Source organism: Mustela nivalis, assembly GCF_964662115.1.
Source record: "Mustela nivalis genome assembly, chromosome: 4".
In the NCBI taxonomy this organism is placed as follows: domain Eukaryota; kingdom Metazoa; phylum Chordata; class Mammalia; order Carnivora; family Mustelidae; genus Mustela; species Mustela nivalis.
The window spans coordinates 36,139,091-36,151,951 of NC_139023.1; the positions used below are offsets into that span (position 1 = coordinate 36,139,091).

A 12,861-nucleotide genomic window follows, 5' to 3' on the forward strand; every position below is an offset into this window, starting at 1 on the left:
TTAGCCTGGGGGCCCCGTGAAGGCCATGGAGTCAGCACAGGCCACGGAGAGGTCAGAGATGTGTGCTTCCTCTCTAAACAAAACTCGAAGAGCAGGCGTACCAAGATAGCCCAGGGCGGGTAGAGACCAGAGGAGGTCAGCTGGGCCAGGAGCCAGGAGCCAGGAGCCAGGAAGCAGTCACAGGCCCTTAACTTGGAGAGCGGTGGTGGGGCAGCAAATGGGGCTGGACTGCGGACTTACTCTCCGGGCAGCCTTAGACTGAGAGAAGGGCGTGCAGATGGGGGAGTTTCTAGTATGGGAAACCAGACGAGTCATCAAAACGAACTGCTCAGGAAGGGCAGACTGGGGTCCAGGGTAGAGCACCAGCAAATCCCTGTCTGGACCTGGGGCGCACGGGTGGCTCAGTCATTAAGCGTCTGCCTTCGGCTCAGGTCATGATCCCAGGGTCCTGGGATCGAGGCCCGCATGGGGCTCCCTGCTCGGTGGGAAGCCTGCTTTTCCCTCTCCCGCTCCCCCTGCTTGTGTTCCTTCTCTTGCTGTCTCTAATAAATGAACAAAATCTTAAAAAAAAAAAAAAATCCGTATCTGGACCTATAAAGCTTAGGGAATTTCATAACTGTGACCAATTCAGCAGAGTTCTGAAATGTCTCAACCAAAGCCCTTGAAGGAAATGGGTATCACAATTCCAAATCTGTGAATTTTAGAAAGATGACACAGCACACTGGTTATTACCTAACCCCTAGCCGGGCTGAGGACAGCAGTCCGGAGTGAAACATACTTACGCATCCACAAAGACACAGGAAAAGCCACACTGAGGACAAGAGCCAAGTCTGCTAAAGGCCTCCTGGCAGTCTGAGTCAAATTTTGCCTCCAAAGAGTTCAAGACTCACTGCGTTCTGCCAAAATGAGTTATAGGAAAACTTTTGGTTTTCATCTTTTCAGTTCTGGAACTGCAGACACAGGGTTATGGACCTGTGTTAATTTCTATTACAATTTACAGATTAGGTGAGAGGAGAAATCACACAATATTTTTAAGGGAAAATACCTTTTCCGCTTCTGAACGCTTCGCTTGAATCAGGTTAGCAAGAGCTCTTCAACCTTGCTCCCGGAGGACTCACTTTTATGAAAGCAAAACCAGGCTAATTACCTCGACAGAAAAGACTCCCGTGGTAAGTAGGAAGCTCAGGGGGCATGTGTGAGGAACAATCAGGTTTTATTTGAAGGCCTCGGACACTTGATAGGAAGAAAAGGAAAGAGACCATGGGTGTGGTGGATATCTTGGACCAGGACAGAACTTGGTTCTCTTATTTCACCTACAGCCCCCGAAGAGGAGACATTATGCTTCCCTATTTGAATAGTGGAGAAGAACCCAGTGTTTTTAGGATTTAGCTGACATATTCCACACAACATCACATATGAGCTCCGCTGAATGGACAGCCTCTTCCTACGTGGCAGTGTGACCGAGCACACGGCAGTGGCCCGCGATCCCAACTGTAGCATGTGTATGTGGCTCAGCATGGCCCACCCAGCCTCTCTGAACCTCAGTCTCCTCTTCTCGACAGAGGGCAGAATACATACTTTGTGGCGGTGGCGGCACAAGTGGGTGCAATTAATGGTGTTTCAGCACGGGCAACAGTGGGCCGATATGCCCCAGAAAACACACAAAAGCCCAGCTTCCAACCAAGACACGGAAAAAACAAAAGGAACACGTACAACAGTTCTGTAGCATAAAGGCACAACAGTTTCTACTTCAAGGTCGAGGCGCCACTACCGCTCTACTGACCACAACATTCCTCCCAAGCCTGAGAATCTCACGTTCTAACAGACTTCCAAAGGCAAAGGAAAGGTTGAGCCCAGCAACTGATTTCCGTGAAATTGGGAATTCATACACATGGGGAACTGAAAGCGGATATGAATTCCAAATAGTAACACTACTGAACGTCATCACCAGCTAGGTTCTACCGAAACACCTGTGAAGGGCAAACTTCCAGATCTTCAGTCACTATGCAAACCAGTCCACTCTCTCATGATGCAGTGTCAGAAGCTGTCACTGATTTTCTTTATGCAAGCACCCTGTTCACACAAAACTGACCGAGCTGAAACAAAGGTCTCGTGTGTTCCAGGAGATTCCCAATGCAACTCTGGTTCCACAGCATCTGGAACTCGGCACAGCAGAACAGGCCCCTACTCCCACTCCCAGGCTGGGAATAATCACAGTCTCCAGCATCCAGGTCCTGGGTGGAGGAGAAGAATGACTGCCCGTCTGCCTTTGTAATTATTATAATTATTACACTTCATAATGTTAAACTGGATTCTATATGGGGGAGGAGGACACTTCTTCTCCTACATTGCATTCTTCGAGTCCCATGGTTCTCAGTGTACGGCTGGTCTCTCCAGGCTCTGTGAGCTGCCCCCTCTGCTCTCTGCGTATATATCTATGCAAGTTTAGCTTTTCCCTCATATATTTCCAACAACATAAATGCAACAGATTGAATGCAGAAACGAAAATGAGAAGCTGGTTAATTTCATTACCCCAGACATTAAAATGTAAAACAATGCCTCTCACTAAATTTCTTTTATTTTGGAATGCGTTGTTCATGATGATGTGTTCCTATGTATATGTTTATGATAGTTCTTTTAAAATACCACCACGGCTCACCCACGCTCCTGAGTACACACCCAGTAAAGGGAGGAGGCGGGCCTCGTAAGCTGAAAAAGGACCAGGCAGATGAACCTTGTTCCCAGGCAGCCTGCCTCTATGTTCACATAATCCAGGATCTGGTACTACCACCCCCCAGGCCCATCCTGAAGGTACTAAGTTAGCACCGCGAAGAAAAAAATGAAGAACTCCTCTTATGAAGACGTCATCTCCCCACGTGAGTCCCTGGCAGGGGTCTAGAGCCTTGAGCACATGCGAGAACATGTTCAGCCCCTTGAACCTCACTGCTTGATCACTGCTCACTCAAAGCACATCAGTGACAAGGGAAATGCAGTTTCCCATTCTTGCTCGCAGGCTGCGCAAAGTCTGTGCAGTGACAGCCTGACTCAAGGAGTCGGGCTGGGGAAGGCGGCCCCCTGCCCACCTACCTGGGAGCAGCGCAGAGTCCCTGCAGCCGAGGTAAAGCCCCTCACTCTGGCCAGCCTCGAAGGAAACGGGATAAGCACCATGAAACCCTTTCTCCAGACTAGACGCCGCAAGCGACAGGACGGGCCTTCTTTAGCCTCCATGTGATGGTTCGCAGCCAAGGAGAGAAACAAGGCCCCTCAGACTTCTCTCCAGGGCAGAGGCTCCCTCACACACGGGGGAGACAGCCAAGTAGCCAGAGTCAGACGTGGGCATGAAGGAACTCCTGATTTGTATTAAAAAGACCTGTGATGATTCTGTGTCTCGTGTGTCTGCATGAAGCCACGAGCTGGAGACCCACATTCGGATGTATTTCTAAACAACCCACAACTTAATTTCATGTAGTGTTCAACAATGTAAGTGCTAACCCTTCACAGGGATGTTTCTCGGGGATGAACCTTTCCTTCTAGCAGTTTCCAAACATGAACCACATCCAGGATCACCTGAGTGCCTGGGGGTGTGCACACCCCAGCCCCCACCTGTGCTCCTTTGGTGGCACGGTGGGGACGGTGGCCTCAGGAATGTGATTTTCACCAGATCCTCAAGGGCTCCTGCATGTGAGCCCTGCCTGGTCCCAGGAGAAACACAATTCCAGTCTACTGTCTCCATGGCCCACCTGACTTCCTCTCGGCAGAGACCCCGGACCCCGCAGTTTTGCTCACTTGGCTGCAGCTGCTCCAGGAGGCCACATGGGCCACCGGCACAGCTGGTCAGTGTGCAGCAGCCCCACGGCTGGCAAACAAGTTCCTTTCTCTTGCCCCTTTCACCAAGAGCCTGGAGACTTCTGCATCCCCAGGGGGCGGGCACAAAGCAGCCCTCTGCTGGGACCCTGGGCCTCCCTGCCCCTTGGCTTCCCCATTGGCAGAAGAGGAACCCTAACAACCCGACCATCTCCAGGTCTCCTTCCCTGATGAGACCCATGAGCCGAAGTTGTTCTTAAATTGCTGCACTTAGCTCTGAGCAGAATGTGAGAAGGACTGGAGAAAATTATATGCTTTGTATAACTCCTCACAATTTTTATGAAATAACCTGGTTATCAGTGGTTTTGTGTCTGTCTTCCCCACCAGAACACGTGTTTCTGAGAGGGCAGGCAATGTACAGGTGCTCTGGAAGGATCTGTGGGATCACTGAGGGAGATGCGGTGGAGTCAACGGTGGGGCAGAGAGAGGGTTCTTTCCTAAAAGATTATTTTTAGGGACCATTTGACTGAGCTGGGTGAGCCCTGGAACCGGCTCCTCCTGTGTCCAGACATGTCTCTGCTAAACCCCAGCATCAGCGACCCCAGGTTGGAAGCTCACAGTTAGCCAAGGTGGGAGCAATTACACTGTGGGCAATTGGCAAATTCTACTCGAGGACAACTTCTGTGGGAGCTGGCTGTTGGCCAGCACGCCAGGCATGAAGCATCCAGGGAGAGCTCAGACCCCACGAGAGGAGAGGAGATCATCCCACTTCAACATACCCACACTCAATTCTGTCACTCTGACATTAAAGAGCGATCACTGTGCCATTTAGATGACAAGTACGTTATCATGATGTAGTCTTGATAATACCAGCGACAATGACAGACCCTCTGGAATTATGCATGTAGCTCGTGGTACAGGAAGTTCTTACACTCGAGTTGTGACTGTTCAACTCACCTCCGTAAGGCCAAGGCCCCAACTGGACAGACATGTGTTCTAGAACAAGATCACTACACGGCAAATTCTAAGGACTTTACTGGGTTTTGCCGTTAATGCGTCTTAGTTTCTCGTGTAGGACTTGAACCCAAAGATGACACCCAAGGTGGTGCTTGTCCTCAGCCCCCACGTGTTGCTCAAGACCGCCATCTACTTCCCCCAGAACTCAGCTTTTGTGGTGTGGCCAAGTGAGGCAAACTACCAAAATACAAGGGAAAACCCTCTGTGCCTTGCTGCAGTCAGTCTTCCTCAACATCCTCAGCCCATCCTTCATTCTGGAGGCTTTCCTCCTTCTCCTCACCTTTTATGAATTCTAAAACAGCAAGGAGACAATTCTTCTTTCTCACACTTGGATTATAGTTCCTTTCCTTTACCATACCAGGCAGGCTTTATATCTTTGGGTTAAATACATTAAGTGGAAGCAAAGACCAACACGACAGCCCCGTGCTGGCTTGCGGAGACAACCACGTCTCTGGCTACGAGCTTTGCCTTTCAGGGCAGCGTGGGCATGGCTAGCTGCGTTCAGGGTCACTGATGGAGGGTCTTCGAAGGCCATCAGAAAATACTGCCTCTGGTCACCAAAGACTCAGCAGACCTCTGCAGAGTACATACACTCTGCTACCACTGTACTGACCCATGGAGCACAGATTAGTAACACGAGCCATGGATGTGGGGAGGGTTAGGGGCAGTTCCTGGCGCCGCTTTTGGATTTCATGGTGTTCCTAGGTTGCCTGACCTGGTCGCGTTTTGTCCCGGCTGAATCCGTCCTATCAGGGGAGAGGCTGGAGGGCCTCGGGGGTGGAAGTTCTGACTGCCAGAGGGGGTCCCGGCTGGGAGGTCAGGGAGAGGAGCCCCTGCGGTGGTGGAGGATAGAGGAAGGGAGCCTGAAAGGGGTCTCCGGCTGCTGCTGTTCATCCCGGGCAGCTTTTCATGTGGGAGTGGGAGGCAGGATGCTGGGCTGTCTGTGCTGTCCGTTCAGCATGCAGAACCAGAGAAGAGAAAGCTTGCAGTCACCTGCCGGCTGCCCAAATGGCTGCAGGTGGAACCAGACCTAAAGGGTGGGGCAGGTTCCTGAACGAAGAAGGATTTGCTAAGTTTCCTCTGCGTAGTCCGAGAGAAGCTGTTTTCTCGTGGCTGGGTGTAGTCAGCTCTGAGAGTGCACTGCCACGTGACGAGGCAGGGAAAGCTGTGGGGGTATGGAGTAGGCAGATCCAAGAAAGAGAGAACTGTATGGTGTCCTGGAAGGGACAGGATACAGAAACTAAGATGACCCAGATTCCGGAACTTTCTGCCCCTGAGTAGCTTGTCACTTGGACAAAGCACACACCTCTCTGGGCTTCATGTATCACCTCTACAGTGGAAATAACATGTGCCCAATTCCATAGAGGGTTGCGTAAAGCTGAAATTGGACAAGGCTTAAGAGAGTGAGTTTTACAGGCTATAAAGAAATGCCCGACTCCAAAGTCTGCTATTCTTCCTCTTTGAAGGAAAAAAATCTTATGGAAAACTGATTAATAGCTAATTTCAGAAAGTAAAACAAGAGGCAGGAAAACAGAAACTCATGAAGACCCAAAATACAACCAACTAATGGGCATTCTGTTCTCCCGCCCAGGAAGATGCCACCTCCTTGAGAAACCGAAATACTGATGCTCAGCACGACGCACCTTTATTGGGCCGAGTTAGCCACGGCGGAGACCAGACGACTCTCTGGGAAAATGCCAACCCCTCGTGAGAGGAGAGCGGAGGCGCCGGCGAAGACTGCGGGGACACCTACACGAGCCCTCCCTGCACCCGACGGAGCGAAGCTGGTGGGTCGCGCGCCCTGGGCGCCGCTGCCGGATGGTTCCCCCAGTTCGGCTCAGGAGAGAAGCTGGGCTCCACAGAGGCCCTGGTAAAACTTAGGAGAGACGCACGGAGGTTACCTGGAAACTATACTGTTGTTGGAAACAGCTTTTGGGCCTTGGGTGGGTATTCGGAGGGCATCCAAAGAGGGGGGCTGGGCCAGGACAGGGGAGGAAGTGAGCTGGAGGGGCGGCCAGTGCTGTCGGGGAGGGGCAGTTACAGCTGGCCTCTGGGCAGGGCTGGGGAGGGTGGGAGACAGGTGGGGACCAGAGGACAGGAGGGCCACCTGGCTCTGACCGTGAACCAGAAAAGGCAGTCTCGGCTCACACAGACCCAGTGGCCACCAGGGGACAGTCTGCAGTGGGCTCATGGCAGGGGAGGCACCCCCACCCTGGGCCCTGGAGCTGACCTGACCTTGTTGTCCCCCTCCGCAGAGAAGGGAGGACATGCGAGCACCAGGAGGCAGAGGCCCGATGCTGCCTGGGGAAGGGGGAGAAGAATACTGAGGGAAAACATCTTCCAGAGAAAAGAACATCTGGATTGAAGAAGGGAAAACGTGCCCCTCCTCCCCCTTCCCCCCTCCCCCTTCCCTCCCAGGAAGGAGTGGGGGCAGGGAGAGACACTGGCTGTACCTCCCACCCCCTTCCACCGCTTACTCTCAATTTAGTTTTCACTTCATTTCACGTGATAGCAACATGTGTTACTCAACACATCAGTAAACACAGCAGCCAGTTCACAACACTGCTTTTCTGGGGGTCAGTGGGGCAAATGGGCTCCAGCCCCATCCCTCACACTTTGTCCCCAAGGGGCAGTCACGGCCTGTCAGTGTCACCCTTCACCCAGCAACCGTCTCCATGGGAACCCACGGGGCTCCAGGCTCCGAGGGGCCTGCCTTCGGTAGGGGGGCGAGGTCCTGCCCTTTCACCGTGCGTCCCTGCCCAACCGCAGTCCCCCAGTGCCTCTTCCTTAAGAGGATTCAGGGCCAACTCCCAAGGCTGTTATGGGGTCGTGTGAGATGGGGGCGCTAGCGGGGCTGCCTCCGGTCAACAGCTCAGGTTCCTCCAGCATCCACAATGGGACAGGCTCTGCCCTCAGGGCTGGGGGCACACTGGGAGATCGGCCCCAGTCCAGCCCCCGGGGGGCTGCTTCCCTCGGCAGGGAAGGGCAATGAGAAGGTGCTGCCGGGTCACTGAGGACGGTGGCTAGGGGGCTGCGGGGAAGAGCATGGGCTCCGCGGGCACCAGACGCCGCACACAGGCTATGGGATTCCCAGTACGTCACTCAACCTCAGTGCTGTTCCATTTTCTCAGCAGGGACCGAACAATACTTACCGGATCGTGTTGGTAAGACTAAAGAAGGGAGTTCAAGTAACTCTACACAACGTTTAGCCCCGAGTAAAGTTACGCATCCGCCTTAACTAACAACGATCATCGTCACAATAAGGACCGTGGGCAGCATCGTGGTGGAACAGCACGGGTGGGACAGAAAGGCTCGGCAGAAAGAGGGAAATCCAGTCTGACGGTGGGAGAAGAGGCGAGAGGGTCGGGGCAGTTTCTCGGAAAGGACATCTGCGTTTGGACCCAAAGAAGACCGTGTGTGCAGTTTTCCCTTTGATTTGCTGTGTGGCTAGACAGGTAGGACTCCACGCGGTCTCGACCAGCCCACACCTCCCGCTCTCGGGCAATAGCCTCCTTCCCTCCCGGCAGCTGGGCTGCAGGGACCTCGGAGAGCCAGACCGCTGAGGGCCCCCGAGCACAGACAGTAACTCTGGGGAGTCCTTGGCGGCAGGAGCCGGGACGGCCATTCCGGAAGCAGGACCACATGCTCTGAAAGCCGCAGGCCCAAGCTCCTACCACCTGGGGCCCGCAGGGTTCCTGGGAGCAGCCACATCTCCACCGTGGCTCATGGCCACGGACAGGTCCTGGGCTGCTCCATACACCCTAGTGATCGATATGCTGACCCCGCGAGTCCTTCACTGGGGCACCTGCAGGTCCAGCCAATACACTGGCTCTGCCTTAGGGTTGTTACCACTGTTCAGGAGACAAGGTTGCCACCGTCTTCCCAAAATAAAATGGCCCCAAACCCACTCACCAACTGCTTTCTACAATTGTGCTAGTAAGTCCTATCTGTGATTAGTAAAGACTAGGGAGAGGCTCCTGTAACTCGGCCAAGCATCAGTTCTGACTCTTGTCTTCCAGCACATTCCTTCGGTGGACTATACAACCTCCTATTGATATCGGAATTACTGAGCTGAACCACGGTCACGACCAGAGCCTTCAAGCACAGCGGAGTTAACAAGCTGCCCAGACAAGACAGGGATTTTTATCTACTTGAAGGCATCTGTGATTACTCCAGGGCTTTTCCAATTCAAAGACTCAGTGGTAAATTCTGATTGCTAAACCGAAAGACAGATCACTAAATAACTCAGCCTCTTCCCGTTTGCCAAGTGAGTGAAGCTTCCGCTTCCACGTCACACCGACTGCAGACTTACCGAGGTCGATAAGGATCGCGTGCTGCTGGGAGGTGAGCCGTTTTAAGAGTTCTTTGTATGGCATGTCCTTTGGCTGCTGTTTACTGGGAAACTGGTATTGAAGGCGGCATTGCTCTGCTAGAAACTTCCAGATTTCCCCCCGGAGATGACGTGGCACACCTACGGGGAGGAGGGGTGGCAGAAAATGTGTTTCATGCTCAGAGAACAAACTAATAATGAGTTAAATTTCATTCCATTGACCCGGCCTCTTGTTCCATATGGATTGACAGCACTGAAATGGAAAGGAAGCAACCGGAAGTCTGTCCTGTCTACTACTCCCCTTCTTCCCTCCGTCCTTCCCCGTCAGCCCCTACTTCCCCGGCCTCTCACTTTCCTTTCAGCTCTCAAATGCATACTATGTTCGGACAGAGCTAGACTCAGCAAGGCATGAACTGGCGAATGGCACGAGCCCCTATCTGGTGCCAATTAGTAACAGTCTAAGGAAAGACGTCGGGCGCATGAAGTTCCAGTGCACAGTGTCTCGTACAAGGGACGTGAGCTGAGTGAAGGGGTTCGGAAGAAGCAGAGCAAGAGGTCATGGAATCCTTCACTTGTGCCAAGATGTCAGAGCGTGGGAGGGAAGAGAGAAGATGAGTTGCAGGAAGAAACTAGAAATGTTTCCGAGCCTCGGGCATGGCACACACGTGTGGAGGAAGCAGGCGGCCGTCAGGCTGGAAGGGTTTCATTAAGAGGCGAGATTAAGGGTAAGCAACCTGCACCTTATTTGGCAGCTCTCGGGAGCTACGGAATGTTTCTGAGCTGGGGAGGGAGAGGCCTAATTGGGGAATACTGCTTAGACCCCGTGTGCCAGGTGGGTGGAGACAGGGAGGAGAGGCTGGACACCGTCCACATAAATGTGCCTCTGGGAACATTCAACCGGGACCAGAAAACAAGAGAAGCTTTCCAAGAGCCGCTACTCCGTGTTTTAAATACACTGATTTGAATACTCCAAGTGATCCAAAGTGGCATCTGAAGTGTCATATGAAAAGTTCTCTTAAAGCCAATGATGTTATTTAAGGCAAACTTCAGCAGCAAAAGTGATGGCTTTGATTCAAAACTTTTCGGTTGACCATTCTACTGTTGTTATGAGGCCCGAACGCAGATATGGGGAGAAAAGAGAGCCCGCAGAGTAAGACACCAAATCTTTCTCATCTCCCACAAGAGCTCTCTTGAGAGAAAAGGAAGCTCTGATTTCAGGACTGAGCTTTCCTTCCATTCAGGAAAAACTGTGACTGCTTTGTACACTTCCTGCTACTTAGGGTGCCTGCCCAGGAAGACCGCTTCCCTGGCTTTCCACTGGCCATGCCTGAGAGAAGTCTCAGCAGCGGGTGACATTCACTGTGAGGTCACCGGGCACTGCCAGCATTCTGAGCACTCTGTCACCCCCACGACCTGCTGAGGGAAACAGGGCAATGACCCTCATGGTAAAGACAAGGAAACCGAGGCCAACAAGCACAGAACCCTCACCGGAGATCAGCCAGCCGCTGGCTGGGAGCAGAGCCGAGAAAGGGACTGCTGTTTCCCTCTTCATGTCTTCCCTGTCACAACAGTGAGACAAGCTGCTACTGGAAAAATCTATCTTGTGTTCCTGCCTGGCAGTTAGTAATAAAATCATCGTGTGTGGCTCTGAACCAGAGAACAACCAAGGTCATTTATTATTACCAAATCCATAAGAACTATTTAGAATACTCAGCTATCTCTTAGAAATTCTCTAGGTGGGGCGGCTGGGTGGTTCAGTCGGTGAGGCATCTGAATCTTGATCTCAGCTCAGGTTTTGATCTCGGGGTTGTGAGTTCAAGCCCTGCACTGGGCTCCACACTGGGCGTGGAGCCTACTTAAACAAATAAATAACACTTAAGGTACAGTCAATAATTTGATTTTTCCCTTACACATACCAGATGTAAAAGAATAAAAAAGGGGAGCCTGTGGGAGAGACCCAGGACCACGCTCCCCATGCAGTGGGTGAACGGCAGCCCCCCCAAAAGGTATGTCCACATCCTAACCCCCAGAACAAGGGAACGTGATTTGGAAAAAGAGATTTTAGAGATTATAATGAAGGCCTTGAACTGAGATCATCCTGGTTCTGGAGCAGCCGAGAGGAACCGGCAGTGTGCCCCGGAGGCAGAGACGGCAGTGATGCAGCCCCAGGTCACCGATCGCCTCCACGAGCGGCCACGAGCAACCCTGCAGACACCTCCCCTCTAGACCTCCTGCCTCCAAGAGTGGGAGAGAAAACACTTTTGTTGTTTGAGCCACCCGTTTTGTAATCATTTGTTATGGCAGAAACAGGAAACTAATACACCCTGAGGTCTGCCTTTTTATGTTATTCCATTCCTTCTCTCCCTGTCTGCTCAGAGGAGTACCTTACGCTGCGAGTGCACATGCACACACATGTGCAAGCCCTCAACATTTCAAACTATATTACAAGTAAACATGGCTTGAAAAACAGTCAACGTGTTAAGTGATTTATAGTGGGGCTTTTCACAAAGTATTTTTTTCAGACTGGGAAATTTTCCCAAGGTATGAGATGACCAATTTCCTCTTATTACTAAATCATTCCCATTATCTTATCAGACCTTTATCTTTTGGAGGAAAAGATACTGCTTGTGTCATCGGACAATACCACATATTCTGGTATTGAAGAGAGCTTAGGTTTTGTGATTTAAAAACAAAGAGTCATGCGAATTGGAGCCAGTGCCTTTGCTGAGAAAGACCTGGCACCCCCTCCCCCAGGCTCAGTTTACCTCCACTGACAACCCAGTCTTACTCCGGGGTTGTAGGCAGGGTTCTGCGTGGATTGGATGCCACTCTCCCCCAAATGCGAATACCTTTTTATTTTTACTGACTCTGAAAGTAATTTGTGCTCACCACTTTTTTTAAAAAGCCCTTCTAAAAATGCAAAAGATATAAAGAAAGTGAAAAACCACTCAGAACCAGAGTGAACATATAATTCACCACCCGAAGCAGGAAGCTCTTGAAAGCAAAGGGAAGAAGGCATTAATTTTATGGTCATCCTGCCTATTACCTGGATATTTGCAAATGTGTCATGCATGGCTTCCTACATACGTATGAGGACACAGAAATATACGGCTGTATGTGAGACCACGCGCTGCTTATCTCAGACACCTTCCGCATCAGTAATTATACACTGACTGCACCATTTTCAAGGACTATGGCATAGGATGGGCACCTGGTTGGGGTTTTGGGGTTCTGTTTTGGTTTCTGACTCTCCAATGCCACAATAAGCATTTTTCCTACTGCAGTGCATTTCTGACTGATTAATTTCTAGACTAGGTTTCTAGACGTAGTGTTGCGGGATCAAAGGTAAGGAGTGTTTGCCTCGGGCCCTTATTGCCAATTGCTCAGGTGGCCTTTTTGCAATCTCCTTCCTAAAAAGTTACGCTCTGGATGGTAAAGTTCTACTTTGCTATCTTTAGTGAAATCATTTAAACCCAAACTAAGCTTCGAGTTATTTAAAACTCCACAGAATTATTCTTCCTTCTCCTAAGGTAAAACCTTAATCCTGCTGCGTTGATCCAGTTCTAACTGGGAAGGCTCAGGACTCCCTTTCTCCATGTTGTGGGGATCCTTAGGTCATTAGGAGGAAGGGCCTCATCACCCACACAGGACTGTCTTCTAAAGGCTCCGCCATAACCTGGCCTCTACCTAAAAGGCCAAAGGGGTGGTTC

At 51.4% G+C, this 12,861-nt stretch overlaps 1 protein-coding gene across 8 annotated transcripts in view; it reads right to left on the reverse strand.

Moving 5' to 3' along the window:
• The window catches only part of TBC1D1 (TBC1 domain family member 1), a 227,663-nt gene that overhangs the window by 25,227 nt on the left and 189,575 nt on the right, over positions 1-12,861 (reverse strand). For all 8 annotated transcript variants that reach the window (XR_014311231.1, XM_082728917.1, XM_082728916.1 and 5 more), the window contains one exon: positions 9,134-9,292. Coding sequence is in view for 7 of the 8 variants with exons in the window: in XM_082728917.1 (XP_082585043.1) it covers positions 9,134-9,292 (159 nt within the window). In the remaining variant the exon portion in view is untranslated. The remainder of the gene's footprint in view (positions 1-9,133; positions 9,293-12,861) is intronic.